The following is a 19547-nucleotide window of genomic DNA, read 5'->3' on the forward strand; positions in this document are numbered from 1 at the left end:
CACTGTGGAGAAGACTTTTCCTCAGATTTTGCTAGTAGGTGCACTACATTTTGATTTTCCTTTTCTGATCCCTGTTCTTGCAGTTTGTATCATCTTCAGCATTGTTGCTTGGGAAAAATTTGGTGAAAGCCGCTTTGCTGAGCACCATGTCATCGGAAGGTATCCTTGTCTTATGTAATGTCAGGGCTTGCAAATATTAACACACTTACCATGAAAATCTCTATTAAGTAATTAAGCTTATTAGTAGTAAATATAGTAAATAAGTAGGCCATTTTTTACCTCACTTTTTTACACATCTATTAAACTAATGTTTTGTTTTCCTTTTTCCTTAAATAGGAAGCCAGAAGAGGGCATATTAGTCTTTCAAAAATCAGTTTGGGAGCCATTTGGCCCAATTCAGTTACAATTAGTGTAAATTAGGCAAAGAACTCGATTTGTATTCATAAGGGTCAGGAGTGAAGGACTTAGTTGCTGCAAGGGGTTTGGAATGACAAAAAAGTATGAAAGCAGATTAGCACCCTTTAAGTATGTCAAAGCTTTGATTGCTGCTTATGGCTTCCATATACTTTGATGATTATGTACAAATGAGGGAAGAGAAACATTACTGAGCACTTATTATACTGGAGGGACTCTGCTGGGTGCTCTCCTGTACATTATCTTTTAAAATTTACAGATATTACCTGACCCCCCGTTATAGAAAAATGTGACTATGGTCATTGCCAATTGTAGACAAACTCTCCACTTTCTCAAATGCATATTGAAAAACTAGTGAGTGGTGGCAGGAGGGAGGAAGGGAATTACTAAGGGAATTGATTAGTCATATTAATCATTTATGTCTTTTCCCTTTATCCATTTAAAATGAAAATGGATAGCCATTTAGGTACCCAGACCCTGCACTCCCTAGCTTCCTCCTCCCCTCTCCATCAGTTCCAGGCTCAGGACTGTGTAGTAGGATCTTGCTTCAGCAGTTGGCTTGGACCTCAGCTCCCTGTGAGAGGCTCTGCTTTCTAAGCTTGGAAAACTCATGAGGCCTTCCTCAGGAAACTGCTTACTTCCCTCACGATGTCCAAAGGGATGCAAAACAAGTTTGGGATTTCCCTTTACCCTTGAGGTCCTTTATAAAGAGCATCTTCTTATATTTCTTGTCCATTGCTTAGTTCTCAGCACGCTTCATGCCTCTTACAGGCCTCACAGTAGTGTTAACAGTTACAGGGCAAGGAAGAAGATGGAGGTAAGTGAGGTGCCTAGGGTACAAAATTTGAGGAGGCACTTCTCGGTGTTGTATGAGTGTACTTGAATTTTAATTCATTGATTCTGGAGCGTGGTCCTGGACACTTGTACTTCTGCAAAGCACTGCAGATGATTCTGACATATATCTGCACTTTTTTTATATTTAATAAGTAAGGGTTTTGTTTTGCTTTGTTTAAAGAAGTGGAAATATTTGGCCCGTAGCTAAAGCAGATAAGATTGTGCTATGAAACCTTGTTTTCTCAGCACATTGATAAATCTCACCTTTAAATTACAGACTCCCCTTACCCCAGCTAAGATGTGTACATAACAGATATATCATCACTATTTTCTGTGATTCCCAAATTACAACAAGAAGCACTTTCACATTGGAGGCATTATTAGTACACGTTTTACATTTCTCACTCCTCTTTTTTATGCTTTTTGTCTTCTCAGATGAAAAGGTAACGTGCCTGACTGACAACTGTGTACAGAGAGCCTGAAGTTATTAACTCAGGTGTAAGAGCCTCACCCACAAACTAGCTTTATTAGCTGATAACGCTACCACTTTATACTACTTCCAGTGCCAGAAGATTTCCCTCCCATCATTAACTTTTTAAAATTAAATTAGTAGATTAATTGGCATGGGTAGAGGAAATCACTATTTTAACTAATAAACCCAGAGAATCAAAAATACTTTTCATGGAGATAAAAATGATGCTTTGGCAGCTAGAATATGGATAGATAAGCATTGTCTACTCTAAAATTTGTTATTCTCTGTTTAAGGAATAAAAAGCTGAATTTGTCAGTAGACCAGTTGTCTAAAAGAAAATAATACTGTGTAAATACATACTCACTTAAAATTCTATCACTTCTGCTTTACTTTTTTCTGAAGCATGCCATCTGGCAGCTGTGTCTCAGTGTTAAACAACTTGAACACAGGTAATATATTTTAGAATTAAAATAATAGCCTCACATTTACTGGATATTATTAAACATAAAATATTAAAGCATGCTTACTGCCAGCTCTGTGGATATTCAGATAATGTTTCAGTGAAAAACATATTGAATTGTGCTTTCCTGATCTATTTATGGTTCACACAAGTGGAACATACTAATTGTGCAAATAAGTTAGAAAATAGTCATTTCGCAAACTCTGAGGTACTTTGCAGAAATCCAACTGATGTCTGGTTTCATAAATAGGCAGTGTCTGTGGTCATCTGTTTAGATTCTCTCATAAGTTATTTAAAATACATAATGTAGTCTAGATATAGAATTCATTTATATCAGGGTTCTAAATGTGGGTGAGTGATAAATACAGTAAAACTTTGTTGGTTGTCACTGTCTTCCTTTATTATTCTAGCTTGTGTGTATTGCTCATGAAATAATATATTGGCTTGTCCTATGGTACTCACATTGAAGGAGTGGAAGCACTACAGCATATGGAAATGCCCAGTAAATCATCAGTGAAAAATTCACGTGTATGAAAGTATTGAGCATATGTTAGTATATTACTTGTTTTTTTTTTAATTTTACCTACTTAATAACCAAGATTCTATACAAGTCTAACCATTTTATTCTTTTCCAGAGAGGAAAGCAGATTGGGAGGATTTCATCAGCCTGTGTGGAGAATTCATATTGAGTCCCTCAAACTACATTTTACCTTAACTTAAAATCGAGGGAACCATTCATTTGGAGAAGGTGTTAGAAGGGTGTGTGTGTGTGTTTTGTTATGACAGGCTGCTGTATGTTATAGGCTTTTGTTCACAGCTTTCCCTGTACCTTGCAACAAAGGAAAGAGAATATTGAATTTCTCCTTCTTTCTTTTTGATCCTAAGAAGGTTATAAATCTCTACAGTACATGAGTAATAATTTAACTCTTCAAATTACTTGAATATGGTTGATATTAAGCTCATTGCCTGATTACTCTGCCTTCAAAATTCAGTTAGGAGGGAGCAGGAGGTATATTTGTTTTGTTTTGTTTTTTATATTTCACAACTTCTAGCGCACTGTCTTTGGAGTAGTAGACTGAGCAAATGAAGGCATGAATGCTTTGCCTAGGATAGACCACATATGTTTTAAAGGTGCCACTCTTTAATGTTGTGTTTGTATAGTATGAATGGATGTTGTAAAGACTAAAGTTCTACGTGCAGTTGTCCTTGAGGTACATTTCTATTGTTCATTTATTCATATTTAAGCTACAATTTATTTAATATTTTTAGTAGCACTTGGATCAAAGAAGAAAAGGGGCAACTGTCAGAACTAATTTTAAGGAAATAATATAGAAAAATACGTATTTTGGTGTGTGGCTTTTTAAGAAACAGAAAGTATGTCATTTAATTTCCAGATAGGAACAGTAGGTGTTGTCCTAGGATATATGTATTACTTGTAACAGAGCTGATGTCTGGCTCTTGAGCTGTGATGAGTCTGTTTTTCTATTTTTGGTTTCAGGCACACTATGATTAAAAAGTAGATTGGGAGCAGACGGATGATAATGGTGGAGGGCAAGGTATTCTTTTCTGTACTGACAGGGAGACCTAAGGTTAGAATGTGACTTGTATTGCCTAGAACAACAATTAAGGCATTCGGCCTTAGAAGGAGGTATTATTTCTAGTGTATCTAAAATGTCTCTTCCCTATAATGATGAGTCCATTCTGCCACAGCCAATCCTACCAAGAATGTTTACCTCTTTTTTACTCTTATCTGAAATTAGATGACCAGGCAGTGATTTCTATACGGCAACTTGCATATTTTGGTAATAAATACATGCTTTTCTGAATTTTATAGTTTCTGTTTTTAGGAAGTTATCCCTGGAATTTGTAGCTAGTAGTAATAGACATTTTAGCAACTTAATCTCTCTCTCTTTTTTCAATTCACACAATTTTACAAAAGTTATGCCCACTTAAAAGCTTTATCTGCTTTTATTTCTTCCCCCAGTGTGGTCATACTTAGAAAATCTGAGTTTAACATAAATTATATATTGATAACCTCTTAGCAGAACTAGCAGAATTCAATTTCTTAGAAAGTTGTTATGGAACCAGAAATTTGACAGATGAATGTAAAATGTCTAGCGAGTGATGTGAATAGTAACAAAGATTTTTATTTCATTTCTATCAATTATCTATGATACTATTATTAATATTACAGTATGTGGTTCTTGTTCTCTTCAGGTATGCTTATAGGGTCTCTTTTGTCAAGAGGCACATATGCCTATACTGAGAGAAATTACTGGTTTGCAGACCTTAATTATTTAATGAAGAGATTCAATGAGATCTCAATATTTGAGATTTAAATCCTCAAAACTTGAGGGGTCAAAATAGGAAAACCAGGCATGAAATGAAAGAATATCATCTTTTGTGATAGATAAGTTATATTTAAAATCATAACTAGCTTTGTACAAATAAGAGTAGATTTATTCTGTACACTTAAGATTATGGAGAAAATGACATAAAAGCACATGCATATAAAGCTTGTGCCTTCTGGTGTGTAAAGCAAATATCTAAATATATGTCTATTTGTGTCCACATGCAGAGTTAAAGGACACTTTTCCATGAAATAATGCATTCCTTTAGTATTGCTGTAGATTTTCATAATTTTTTAAAACATTTCTATTGTAACCTACATCAAAAAGGGCAGCCAGGGTTTTTTGTGTCTGACTATACATATGCATTATAAAAAAGTGAGTCTACTGTAATTACCAGTTTGCAGAGCGAATTCCTGCAGGGTTTGTATTCTCCCCATTAGTAAAAGAGATAAGTTGAAATGTATTAAAATTTCACTGTACAACTGGGAGTTTTTGTTCACAGTAAATGTGTTAATGTTTCTTCATTGCTTGACTGTTTGTGTTTAAATTTAGGCAGCGTGCCCAACAGGGACAAAATTATAGGATAAAGCTATGTATAAAAGAAAATCCTTCAGAGAGCACCAATAAGACTCTTTTTAAAAATAAGCAGTTACATATAATAGTACATGGCTGTAGCCACAGAGAAAAGTTTTATCTGTCTATTTAAGAATTATTGGAATTTTTCTTTCCCTTGTGTAAAAGTTAAGAGGACCGAGCTTTTATGTCAATAGCTAATACACTTTGATGTAAAAACATCCATTATTTTATTCAGTGTTACTCCTGTAAAAAGAAAAAGAAATGATTCCTTTTTGTTGTTCTTATGATGAAGAGAGGCTAATAGCATTTTGAGAGAGAGGTGTTAGATCACATTTTCTTCCCTAGTAAAGAAATTCTTGCTTGTTAAGAATTCTAATTACAGCCTGTTATATTTTTGGAGTATTTTTCTCCCCTTTTCTTCATTGCCGTGAACTTAGTAAATACAATTATTCACATAGATAGGCGTACGTTTTAAAAAATTAATCTACAACCACTATCACCTAGTGTGAATAGGTAATGAAATTTATAAATACAGGATAAAGGCTCCTGTTTCTTTGCAGTCTAGAGAGGGCAGAAGTTGCAGTTATCTGTAAACACTGGCTGTATAAGCTTTGGCCAGCCAGGGAATCAACCGTCCTCTCTCTCTTAAATGTTGAAAACATATTGTAGTTTTTACTATTTACCTTTGGCAGTTTCTTCTGCCTGCTTTTCCATACGTGAAAATGAAAGAGTTTGCCAGTATCCATATGCTCTCTCAAATATCTCAGACCCATAATACAAACAGTGTACAGAAGCAAAAATAAAATCTAAACTTTGATTTTGAAATGTTGCTATCTGAGAAATAGTGTTTTGTAATTTACTTAGTGATAGTGTGTGTAAATATGTAGAGGGGGAAGAGAAAGAGAAACTATGAATGCATATGTGTCTGTGTTTTGGTTTGTATCCATACAGTCATGGTGAAATGTGAAAATCCTCTTGAATATCTCATATTATATGTAGCTTTCCTTAAGGAAGTATATTTTCTCCTTAAACATTTTTAATACTTAATTTTAATTTTCCCCTTGAATATTTTTCTTGAATAGATTAGTCCACCTCCCCCTTCCCCCAAAGACCTTTAGTTTTTATTTCTTCCTCTACACTGTTCTTTAAAACATGAATTTTTAACTGATAGACCTTGAAGTCCTTCAGAGCCATTACTTTCTTTTGGCTAATTTGTAGAAAGGCACCATATGAAAATTGGATTTTTGATCTGATGGAGTGATTCTTGAGTTCTTATGAACCATTTATAGTCTATCAAGTAAATCCTTCTTAGTTCACGGATTATTGACCCAATGGACCATATTAGCTGCTTCGAAGCTGTTATAGCCCATTATGTTGATTCAGCTGACACACATGTGAACCCAGTCCACATGCCCAAGATGACATTAACATTGTTCTGGAAGACTTTTTTCCTCCCCCACAAGGCTTTCTATTTATTTCTTAATTTTCAAGAGTTAGCTCAAAGTTCCTGACAACCATTGCATAGGTCTCACTTCACTCAGTGATGTTGAAATATTTGTTAGTAGCTAGATGACCTCTTTCCTTTCTCTGTAAGTATGTGCCTGTTTTTTTTTTAAAGCAGGTAATCTTTAAAAGAAAAAAAAGAGAATACTGTTTTTTCAATACTCTAGAGCACATTTTTCCCTCAGATGCTTGTAGATCCCATAGAAATTTGTGGGATTTCTCTGAGCATCTGAATTTAGCCCTTTGAATTTGAGAAAACCACCTTTTAGAAGAAATGATAACATTGTATTTGTGTTTTTAAAAAATGTATTACCTGAGAGGTTTCACTTGAAAACTTCCAGTGACTCTAGCCACTGGTAAGTAAAATCAAGATGTGCCTTCATTGATTTATATGAAGCTCTAATGAAGCCAGTCCAGGTCTCAGCACAGACCCCTGGGGAATCTGTGACCTGACATAAATAACGTATAAGGGGGCACATAGACTGTTCATCATATCATTATTTTTATTTGTAATAGTTATGGTTCCTGTGGTGATACCTGCTTTAGGCAAAGAAGCATATTGTTTTATAATCAGAGATAATTGTGATATACAGTTATATGTACAATGGAAGGTATTAAAAGGTTTATTGAGACATGTTACTAATGGACAATCCCAAAAAATGTGTAAGTAAAGTGATATAAAATAAACCAAGTGTTCCTGGGAGTAGCTTGTCTCACTTTTTTCAGATCTTGACATTTCTTGATATAACCATTTAAAGACTCTATAAAATGATGTTCTGAATTACTTTCTTCATCTAAAATGTACCATGTTGTTTGTAGAAAATTCTAGTGTAAATTGTTAACTGCTTACTTAGCAGTTTCCCCTGCTTTTTCAAGTTGCTTAAACCTCTACCCATCCCTTTCCCTCTTTCTGTGTGGTTTTGTTCACATCTCCTATTCGGTCATAAGCTTCTATTGGAACTGAAGAAATATTTGAGGAAATCTCATTGAGGAGGAGGGTAGCAAGGGGGATTATTCTGCTTCTTTCCTCTCATACCCAGGCAGAGTAGAAAGAGCCCTGGATTACTGGGCAGCAGCCATTTAGGGACATCTCAGAGCCTCATTTTCTGCTGTTTGAAAAATCTCTAATTTCAGGGATTTTGATGATTAAATATGAGAATGTATTTCAAATATTACGTAATCTTCATGGCACTCTACAAACATGGGATATTACTAGTCTCACAATGTCTGCCTCAGTTGGCCTGGATAATCAATTATCATTTGAAATGTTAAATTCTAAAATGCAATAACTTTTCTCCCTGTTGCTTCACTGGGGTAAATTTTTTCACAAACCTAGAGGAGTAAATTTAGTTAAAAGGTCACCTACCTTTTGCTCTTGCTTGGTAAGTGGATTGATTACAGTGCTCTGGCATTTGAAATAATGTGGCCAGCTCCTAATTTTAGCCAGAGGATCAAGATTTAGAAGAGCTCCTTTCTTAAAGGAGCCCTTCACATGCCATCTAGGAAGGGAAAGGTTGACTTAGGATGATGCTTTACATTTGGCACAACTTGGGAGATCTCTTGCATTACTCCTGTACCTCTCTACTTGGTCACCAAGGTATGGGATCATTATGCAAATCAATCGTTCTTCCCAGGATTGGAGGTGCTTTTGAAATATATCTGAACTTAGGTTTTATCTTGTCTTGTTTCTTGCTTAATAGGGAGTAGTTTCTTTGTAAAGTGCTTAAAGGTTTTTAAGTATTCTTGCATCTCATTATAAATCCCTTTCTTATTAATGTCTTCCCTGTCATTATCATATTATATTAGTAATTGTTTTCATGAATGCCACAGAGATATGTAATCACATTACCACCTTTCAAATTGCATTAGTGAAAATGAATCAAATGTATTATCAATGGAATACAAAATTGCTGATTCAACATTAAGGTAAAATGAGATGATTATTACTTAGCATTCATATGATGTCAGAGGTGCTTTGGCTCCTTACATAGAGTATCTTATTCTGGTAAATACAGGCTGAGTTTAGTTAAAATGTGGTTATTTTTTTACAGTGAGCTAACCCCTTATTTTCAATTTGGTGATAGGTATGTTCATGGAAAGAGTATTTCCTTTCTAGTTATGTTACCACAGCTGCCTAAGTAGTCTGTAAAATTTGTTAAGCATACAGGCAATAAGTACATATCTTGTTAACTGTTAGGTAAGAAAATAAAATGTTTTTGCCTAAATTGAAATGCTTTTTCATTTCATGTTTCTTTAATATTACTAATTGCCTAACAAAATAGCTTATATTACCATAGACCTAATGTAATTGAAAAACAAACAAACAAACAAACAAACAAACCACACACATATGCACTCCAGAGCTTGCATATGCTTTGATACCATAGAAGCCTGGGTATTTTCCTTATATATAATTGGCTATATCCCGCTGTTGATTTTTGCTCTGAACTTGTAAATTATTTAAATGGGGTCTTTCTCATGTTGATTGATAGTAGGTTGTGATCGGAAGGTAATGACTGCAGATGCTCATTGGATCTGTGTCTGTGAAAATTTACGTGCCTGTGTGTGTCCCTTTCTCCCTGTTCTTATTTACGTATTCACATATTCACATAGTCAAAGAAACATTCACACTCACAGATACACATATCCCCAGAAGTTTATGGTTTTCCCTCTTTGTCCCTCCTCCTAAACCAAGTTTGTTTCTTAACCTTTACTGAAGTCGTTTTTCATCACAGTAAATTGAGGAACGTTTTAGGTCATACACCACATAATTCACCATTGTCAATTTTTAACAAATTCTAAGAGTTTTTTAATACCTTGATACTAATACTGTTGAGCATTATAACTGAGAGGTTTGGTTTTTGTTTTGTTTTACTGTAAAATTTTTGAAGGATGCCTTGGATTTTTTTGATAGAAATAGCAGTGGATTTAAAAAATAATTGTCAGTTTTAAAGTGGGTATATTAGATTTTAGTAGTTTCAAAGTAGAAGAGATTTTCAGATTTAAGCAGCAATGAAATTGATTTGTTTGTTCACCTTTCATTTATTCACTGATTTAGCATTTGAGTATTGAAGACCCACTAAGTGAAAGATAGATATGTTGCATTGTCTCTTGGGGAATGGTATCTTGTGGAATTAAATGGTTTGATACCACTAAAAGAAAGTAGGTGATGTAGTGGGATTCCCTCCCACCCTCCCCCTTTTCAAACAGCTTTCTTGAGATATATTTTACAACATCCATTCTACCCATTTAAAGTGCACAGTTTAATGTATTTTAGTATATTCACAGTTATGTAAAACCATCACCACAGTCATTTTGGGAGCATTTTCATCACCTCAAAAAGGAACTCCATACTCTTTAGCTGTTACCCCCACCCTTAGGGAACCACTAATCTACTTTCTATCTTTACAGATTTCGCTGTTCTAGATATTTCATCTGAATGAAATCATATAACATTTGGCATTTTGTGACTGGCTTCTTTAGTTTAGCATAATGTTTTCAAGGTTCATTCATGTTGTAGGGTGTATCAAGTCCATTTCTTTTTATGGTCAAATAAAATTTCTTCATATTAATATACCACATTTTGCTTATCCATTGGTCAGTTGATGGAGGCATAGTGCCTGTTAAAAAATGAGGTTTTAAATCTCATGATTTTTAACAGCACATAATGTTCAAAGGTTCATTTTCCCAATGAATCTCTTTCAGTTATTTGGAATGTGTTTATTGTGAAGATGATGTATTTCCTTGGTTTGCAACTTTATTTCTTGTGTTTTACTGAAGTTTATAACCTCTTTGAATTACCCAGCTTTTTGTCTGTACCATGTTATTCACTGTTTAAACCAATGGCATCTGGCCTTTGTAATGGGTCTGGACAGACCCATGTGTTTTCAAATCTTCTGTCTCAATCACAAGATCTAATGTCCTTTCTGTTGAAAAGACACTAGGAAATTTCAGAGCACATCAGGGTCAGTAAAATGATCATTTTTTACCAGCTTGCTATTTCTTCATAGACATTAAAACAATTAGACAAATGTAAGGAACCTTTTTTTGAAAGGTTGATTTTTATTTTCTTGTTATGTTACCACTGAATAAGATATATTGCCATAATTTTCTATTATATGAATTTTTGCATGGGTTTTTGTAAGGAGACAGAATAACTTCATTGTTTTTCACTTGCTGTTATTACTATTACATTATGAGTGGTAGCATTTACCTTATTGTTTAACACTCTGGTCCCTTAACTTTGACAGTAAGCTTTATAATCACTTCTTATCAACTGTGTGCATTGCCCATTCAAACTCATATTCATGTTTCTTTGTATAAATATAGAAAACATACCCATCTTACTAAAACTATGGATTTATATTAGTAGTATCATAGTCAGCATTAGATAGACTTTTTAGGTTGTTGATAAAGCTGTTTTGTAGGAATTTTAAAACTGTGGCTCTTTTGGTCCATGTTCTACGTCTGTCCAGCTCACATGTTTCATTTTGAATATCTGATTACAGAACTCTTCAGTATAACAGGTAGCTGCTCCTCTACTTTCATCATATATGAGTTTTGTAATCAAATAAAAGTGAATTTCACATGCAGCCATATAGATCATGTTGGTCATGAGTTAAGTTCAGTGGTTGTCCACCATGCAAAAGAAATGCAGAATTTCATTGCTCAAGCTGTATTGTGACTTGGCTGAGTTTAGGAAGCTGATTTCTTCTACAAAGACAGTATTATATAGATTTTCCAAGTCAATTAGTTTTACATACTAGCCATATGAAATCAGAAAGGAAAACTGTCCTGAAAATTATACAGGGAGGTATTTGCTGAATTAACCACCCTGACTGTCATGTGAGTTCTTTAGAGTCTTTGTGGCAATGTTTGAATTACTGTCTAGTATCTTATACACAAGATGTATAAATGTAATTTTCTCATCTTTTTAGTCATGTACAAGATTACTCTCTTCATCCATGATACGTTCTAGCTCTTACTTTGTAATTAATGCAACGTATTCTATGGCAATCCTGCAATAATTAGCTTTTAGATTCATTACAGATAACTTTATTCCAGACTTTTTCCCCCCCTGGGAAAGAAATCTTTGAAGAACAGTTTTCCTACCCAGTAAAAAAGGGTTCATTTGACCTTTGACACTATGCATACCTTTCATTCTGGGACATATGTATATGTTCAGAGGTGAAAAATATTCACAAGGATAACTTATTAAGAAGTTAATTATAACATAGGGTTTTTTGTATCTTCATGGAGAGTTTGCCAATTTTACATATTTACGATATCTATATGTGACTTTCAAAGTAGAAGATTCAATTTAGTAAGAAATTTGTTCTTGTTAAAAATGAAAGTGGTGAACCTTGTCACTAATAATCATTATAGTCAATTAATTTATAAACCTAGATTGTACCACTTAAGTTTACAGTAGAAGCTGATGGGATAGAATGAATGCTATAGTAATGATTAGCTTTTTCTATAATTTAATTTTAATGTAGATCATATGCTTAACTATTAAACATTTTAAAATGTTTTAAGTAAAATTTCATAATTTAAGTTGTCAATCTGGCTATACTCCCTAGAAATGAGGAGGGTGAAAACAGATCTTAGAAGGATTTTTAGCTGTATATGGGAGATTGGTCAGAGTTAATAAACACATGAAGGGAACTCCTTGCAGATAGGTTGTTTTATTTTATTTTGTGGAAAACCAAAACCCACAACTAATTGAGTTTTATTTTTAGATTTTTCCTCCTCTTATTATGATTGTTATTAATACTTCAGAATATGTGTTTTATGTTTTCCTTTGCCCCATGGCTTTGTTTTGCCTGTTGTTATTTTGTGTGAAATAACTAGGGTGTTTCCAAACAAGGAATAGCTAATATGAGATTTATTAATTAGCCTTGTGTATAGTTCTTTTGTGAAGCAAACTGTATATTGACTGAAGCAACAGTTTGTGCTTTCCTGAGAAGTGTCATTTTGTGAGAAGACTGATGTTCAATTCGCATATACTTGGCAAATTTAAGCCAGCTATGAGGCATAATAAAGCTAAAGAGACTTCAGTTTTAGTGATAACAGAATCTATCATATGTATAGAGCTTTGGAACTCATCCAAGATACTTTCAAATGCACTTTTATTTAATATTCAAATATAAATATGTTAGTGACTGAACCTTGATTTTTTTTTTACAAAATTTTCTTGCTTTGTGTATTTCAGATATACTTTTGAATATGAATATTTGTGATTTATTTATTTTTATTATGTCTTTTCTTTGGTTTTCTATTGGTAATGGAAAAAAACTGAGTAGTAATTGGAAGATTTACCTTGCTCTTCACTATTATTTGAGAGCCATGTAACACACACAATGATTTCCAAACCCTAATATTAAAACAGAAATAATCATGTGCCTACCTTATAAGATTATAGTATGAATAATATGGTATTACACATGTCAAAGTGTTCATTTATTCATTAAAACTAACTATGTGTTAAGTTTTACAGGTATTGGAGTAAAACTTAATACATTGGGAAGAATCATAAGGGAAAAAAAGAATCATTTAAATATAATATGTGGAAAGTTTCTTGAGGCCATAAATGATTGTCATTTATCAAGCTTTTACTATTGCCAGGCAGGGTAACCCATGCTTTATATTTATTATTTCATTTAAGTATTTTGCCACTGTTGCAATGTCATTCTTACTATCATTTTACAGATGAGGAATGGGGCTCAGAGAATCAGGGCTTTAAGTGCATTTTGAGCACTTATTACCTATTATTTGCCACTATACATTGTAAGCCCAACAGACATGTTGTCCTGCCCTCATGGAGCTTAAATCCTAGAGGGGGCAACAGACTCAAGTCAAATAATCACACAGATAAATGTAACATTCACAGCCTGTGATAGGTGCTATGGTAGATCCATTGTGATACAGGAGACTAACGGGAACTTGCCTTGAATGGGAGACAGAGCACCTGCCCTGGGGAGTGAGTGATCCTTAAGTTGAAATCTGAAGGATGAGTAGTAGTTCATAGTGCAAGTGGGGGTTGGAAGGTGGGCAGGTAGAGAGCAATTCCTTTGGAAAAATAGTCAAGAAGAAGGCAGGGTGACAGAGGTGTCCACTGTCTAACCAGTAAGGATTGACATTCACTCTTTTTACTCAAGTAGGAAGAAATGAACAGAAGTTTGAAAATAGCAAAGCAAATGCCTTGCAAAAAGATCAGAGATGTGGGACTCTGAGAGAGTGTTCATTGAGATGGGGAGAAAAGAGGAATGGGTAGGTTATTAGCAGCCAGTTTGAATAGTCTAGAAAAGGACTAATCATGGTAATAACAGTGAGAGTGGAAGACAGGAAAGGCAAGGATTAAATCATTTTTGGAGGAAGAAGAATGTCAGTGAAAATGCTGGCCCATGACTGCCTTGCTGTGAGTGGCGTTGTAACGCAAGATTCCTAGTTAGTGGGATGGAGAGCTCACACAGACCAGGGACTGACTCCTGGATCTGCGACTTTACTAGTTGAGTGACTTTGGATAAGGTAGTGAATTATCTCTACTTCAGTTTCTTCACTGGTGAAATAAAGGTAATAATTAATAATAACAACTTCATGCTATTATCTGAGGATTAAGAGGGCCAATATTTGTAAGTTACCTAGTACAATGTCTGGAAAACAGATCTAGCTATAGTATTAATTATAACAGGTAACAGTTTGCTGCTGTAAATAAATTTAAAAATCTTGGTTTGGTAGAGGAAAGCACAGAGGAATAAAGAGGGAGAGATGGTGCTTCTCAAATGTGTTTAAGGGCCTCCTTTTTGTTCTTAGGGTCTCTCTAAATCTACTGCCCACAAACCCCTAACTGTCAAGTCCTTGAGCACAGGGACACTGCCATTCATTTCCTGCCACTTAAGGCAGTGCCTGGCTCCAAAGTGATAGTTCTTGCATGGTGATGATATTTGAAGCTGTAGGAGGGCATGAAATTGCCAAATTAAGGAATGAAGAGCCTGGTCGTGGGAAACACCTGTATTTATTTACAGTGGAGAGAGAGTGAGCAGTTGCTGCCAGAAATACTAGGATAGTCAGTCTCTCCTGCCCAGGAATGAAGGAGAGTTGCATCAGAGTCTGGGACAAGAAGACTAGAAAAAAGGACCAGATGTGATGAGAACATTGCTTGTCAGAGAGAGCACTTTCAGGAGTGCGTGGGGCAGAATCCAGACTGCAGAATTAAAATGTAGGTGGTGGTGAGGAAGTGGAAGCATTGGTTGCTGGGTGCATGGATTTCTTCTTCAAGAAATCCATGGTAAAGGTAAGCAGAAGAAATAATTATTTTTAATAAGTTGCAGTCTTAAGAAAATGTATTGTTGTTATTGTTGTTGGGGAGTTGAGGAAATGCTGACCATGAAAAAATTGAGGAAAGAATTACAGAGCACCCTTGATGGGGCAGGGTCCTGGAGGTCTGCCTCACCCAGACCTGAATACTAATCCCTGCGTATATGGGCAGGTACACTCTGACTGAACTGTCTCTTCTCTGCATTTTCAAAGCTTGTAGTTCAGATAATGTAACACATACAGCTTGACCTTGTTCAGAGTGCCCAGAAGAAAGTTAGAGGCATTCAGACATTAGCTGGATGAAGGAAGAAGTGATGTGCTCACAAGAATGAAAGCTTGTTCATTTCTGCTCTTTCCGAATGTCTCCTTATAACGTGTACATTTTTGAGGCTTAACTGGCTTTGATAGTTTTATGATAATTTATGTTTTTTAAGTGTGGGTGAGTTGGCAAGTGATCACATTGGTTCTGTTTTGTTGTGAATAAATAGTATGTCAAAGTTTTATGCCGTTTCAAAAATGTTATTTAGAATAAAACTTCCTTTGAAGCCACAATAGTCTCTTACTCAAAATATTTATTTAGACCATATTGTTTAAATATATGTAATTCCCTTAAGGGACAACTGTAGTCTATATAAATCTGAATTTAAAACAAATAGACTTTCTGGAATCCATAGAAATACAAAATGGATATTCCAGTGCTTAAGTGTTTATATGCAAAAGGAGGTGAGGTGTTCCAATGTTTGTATGTTTAGGTACAAAAAGAGTAGAATTTATAAAAAAGGATGATGATCTGAAAAGTTTAACTCCCAAATGTACCAGATGTATAAAGTTATTTAGGAAGACAAAATATTTGAATCATAAACTAGTTCAGAGTAAGCGAATGAATGATTCAACCAATTGAAAACTAAATATACATAAAAATAAATTCACACTTCTAATTTGCTCTGATCTTCAACATAACTATAATTAAAATTGATGGAAGTGTGCTTTAAACACAACACAAAATTAGTATATTTTTATAAAATAATTAAATATTATCAAATTAGTGATTTAAAGTATTTATGTATTTTATGCTGGAGTTTATATGTAGCTGTCCTTGAAAGATCATCATTTTTATTGGCCCTCCTTTGATTTTTTGTAAAGCAGAGGTCATTTTTTTAAGCATTTATGAAATCTTCTATTGTTGTCCTTCAAATTATGTAAATGCTTTAATGTCAACCTATCTCCCATATCTGAATGTATAGTTTTCAAGTGCCCTGTTTTAAGTGGAAACACTGTTTCCTAAACTCTTTTTATTTTGGTCATAGTATAATCAAGTTGCGAGTTCCTTAACTAATGAACATGTTACTTAAAGAAACTGTTTCTAACCTGGGATGTTCTAATATGTTTCTCAGTTAATAAACTATTGAAATTGAAATAAGAACTTTGGAGAGAAATATTTCCTTTTATAACCTACACATTCCTTTAATCATCAATACGCACAGCAATTTTCACAAGCTAGCTAATGTGCAGTTGGGCTGTTGACATTGGAAGAGAGACCCTGAAATATTAGGTAGATTTATACAATTGGATACTTCCCTAGAAGAAAACAGAAGAGCAAATTAGGGATGAGGGTGAACTATGAATGGAGTCTAGAGTGAGGACTCCAACATCTGACACTGAATAGGGATCAATAGATTTAATGTTAATTAATGAAAGAGAAATACTTTACACTTGTCTGATCCAGAGCACTGGCAACAGTAAAAGCTTGTTCAGGCTTATTCTCTGTAAAAAATAAGAATTTGTCCCAACCATGTTAACAATATCTAAAATACTTTACCAGGCAATGTTTGCTATGAAGAAAAAAATAAAAAATAAAAACAATATCTAAAATACTGCCTGTTAAAAATGGGACAGTTTATATAAAAGTCCAAATGGTTCCAGAAATATGAGCATCTGGAGCTGTGTGAGTGCATCTTTTTCAGTTATTCCCATGCCCACCCCCAAATCAGCAATGATTGCATCTAACTCTGCCGAGAGATCTTTTCCTGACAATTCAGGTAGTAACAGTAGATTGTTAATCTGTGAATGATCAAACTAAATCTGTTCTGTCTTCAGAATTTCCATGCAAATTAGAATTAAATATGTGAGATAAATTTATTGACTTTATCTCATACATTAAGGAGCATAGGTTAGCTTTAGCACAATTATTAAATATAGATTATTATTCATAAAAAGTTACACTCCATTTATGCTAGTTTTCTGTGGATTCACTTTATAATATAAACTGGTGAGATGGTTTTTAAAAGTACTTGTAAGGAAATGAGAGATTTTTTTATTTTTTAGGTTTTCTATGATACAGTTGTACTGTTCCATATATAATATGTTCACATAAATGGCTTTTCCTGTTCTATATCTGATCTAACCACAAAATTTAAACCTTGTTATATGACCATTAAAATAAAACAGGATCATTTTGTATTTTTCAAAACAAGAATGAAAATAGAATTAATAAATCAAAAAAAATCCCAAGGGAATTCAGATGTGATAAACAATAACAAAATAGGTCTTATTGGGCCAACAAGAGAGTATCTTTTAAAATATATCTGAAATATTAGCAAATCATTTAACTGAAATTCAGCAGAAGAAAGTAATATTCTAATAATATTTGCCATGTTTTGCAAACATTTCACTTGAACATTAACTTATTAGAATGTATTTTTTGCATTAATTGACAAGTAAATACACTTAAGTGGAAATATATATTAGCAGGAATTTTTTTTCCTCTGGCTCTCTGGTGTTATAAATCCAGTATCTTATAGAGTATGTGATCCTTTATTCTTATTCTACTTGGTCTATGTTTCTAATTTATAGGTTATTATGAATGATATAAAATGTATTAGTGAATGAGCTTTTCTTTTTTTTTTTTTGGTAGGAGATTTTGATGATATCAAAACTTATTTTTAAAACTCTCCAGGCCCCTATCAACATAAAGCCTTCAAACATGGAAGTGGGCATTATTTATTAAAATGTTGAAAAAATAGAGTATCTTTGAACAGATGTTGATTTTTTTTCCTCCTTTATTTTTCAGGCCATCCGCTGTACACTGGTAAACTGCACGTGTGAATGTTTTCAGCCAGGGAAGATTAACCTGAGGACTTGTGATCAGTGTAAACATGGCTGGGTGGCACATGGTAAGGAAAATCGGAGCTTTTCTTCACATTGTTGTTATGTACGTGTGAGAGTGAGTGTGAATGTGTGTGTGTGTGTTTCTTAGAGCAGGCGCTGGCCTGGAGAGGTCAGCTGTGTTCCAAGTGATAGTTAACATTCAGGCCATGGCTTTTAACCAGCATATTCTCAACTCTAAAAATTAAGGCTAGGCAGGCCACTGTCCGCAGAAGGGCAAAATGTTTATGGGACAGTTGGGCCGTGGGGTTCTTACCGAGCATAGGAGCAGCCAACAGGCACCTGGCCTGATGGAAACTCAAACATATCACAGTTGGCCTTTCAGGGCCTGGACCTCAGAGGGAAGCTGGCAACCTCTTATTGCTGGAGAACTCCTCAGTGACTGTTCACCCTTGTCACATGTGTGAGGGGCTGAGTTTATCCTTCCAGATGTTAAATTTTGTATGGCCTAAGGTGGGCAAGAGAGTGAACGGGAACATTATTTGGCTGGTATCTGAAAAAAAGCTGTAAATACCCCCTTTCAGTGTGCGTTGGGATTGGAGGTGGTTGATGTTGGTAGAGTGTGAGCCCTGTGTAGGGGCACGTTGGGGGTGGGGGTGACCAAGAGCGAGGGATGTGAGCATTGAGGCTTTTTGCCAGGTGCACAGAGCTGTTCTGTCAATATGCCTTGACTGAGAATTTAGCATATTCTTGCGTATGGTTTACATTTACTGTGTTTAAGCAAAAGGAGACTTGGAAATAAGCAGATTTTTTTTTCACCTCTTAGGCTACAGAGTTTTAAAAGATAGGTAATGTTTATAAAAGAAATCCTGGCTTCGGATTTTTTTGACAGCCTGGGGTATTGGCTCTTAAGTGGACATATTCTTCATTCCCAAGCAGTGCCAAACATCCAGTGGGTTGTATTTTTGTAAATGTCATGTTATTCTAGCAAGATCTGAGGTAACAACACTGGGCCATGCCTTGAAATGCTTTTAATTTATCATGTACCTTGCTTGTTAGGGCGTGTGTGTTAGAGTTGCAGGGACATTTCAGCCATGTTTCTGTGTGAGAGAAAGAGTAGTATGAGAAGAATACATGGGAAGGAGTGTGTTCCCACTATGTAGCCACAATACTGTAATCCTTCAGTGCCCCGGGGATGGAACTCTTTCCTACCTCATTAACAACAAGGCCAAAATCTGTAACACTTCTCAGTCCAGTCTTGAACAACAGATGAGCTACTGTTACCTTTCCAGTTGATGTATTTCTTCTCTCTTCCTATATTAGCTTGCTATGACTGCACTGCCATAATAAAATATCACAGGCTGGGTGGCTTAAACAACAGAAACTTATATCCTCACAGTTCTGGAGGCCAGAATTCCAAAATCAAGGTGTGTTGGCAGCATTGGCTTCATTCAGAGACTTCCATTCCAGTTTGAGACGGCCACCCTCACATGGTCTTTTCCTCTTTGTGCAC

General features: G+C 34.9%; 1 protein-coding gene across 1 annotated transcript in view; it reads left to right on the plus strand.

Annotated features, from left to right (window-relative positions):
* LOC123645684 (zinc finger protein basonuclin-2-like) overlaps positions 1–19547 on the plus strand; it is a 285974-nt gene that overhangs the window by 241773 nt on the left and 24654 nt on the right. The window contains exon 3 of the mRNA XM_045562123.1: positions 18000–18102. Within this exon, the coding sequence (XP_045418079.1) occupies positions 18000–18102 (103 nt within the window). The remainder of the gene's footprint in view (positions 1–17999; positions 18103–19547) is intronic.

Source organism: Lemur catta, chromosome 10, assembly GCF_020740605.2.
Source record: "Lemur catta isolate mLemCat1 chromosome 10, mLemCat1.pri, whole genome shotgun sequence".
Classification (NCBI taxonomy): domain Eukaryota; kingdom Metazoa; phylum Chordata; class Mammalia; order Primates; family Lemuridae; genus Lemur; species Lemur catta.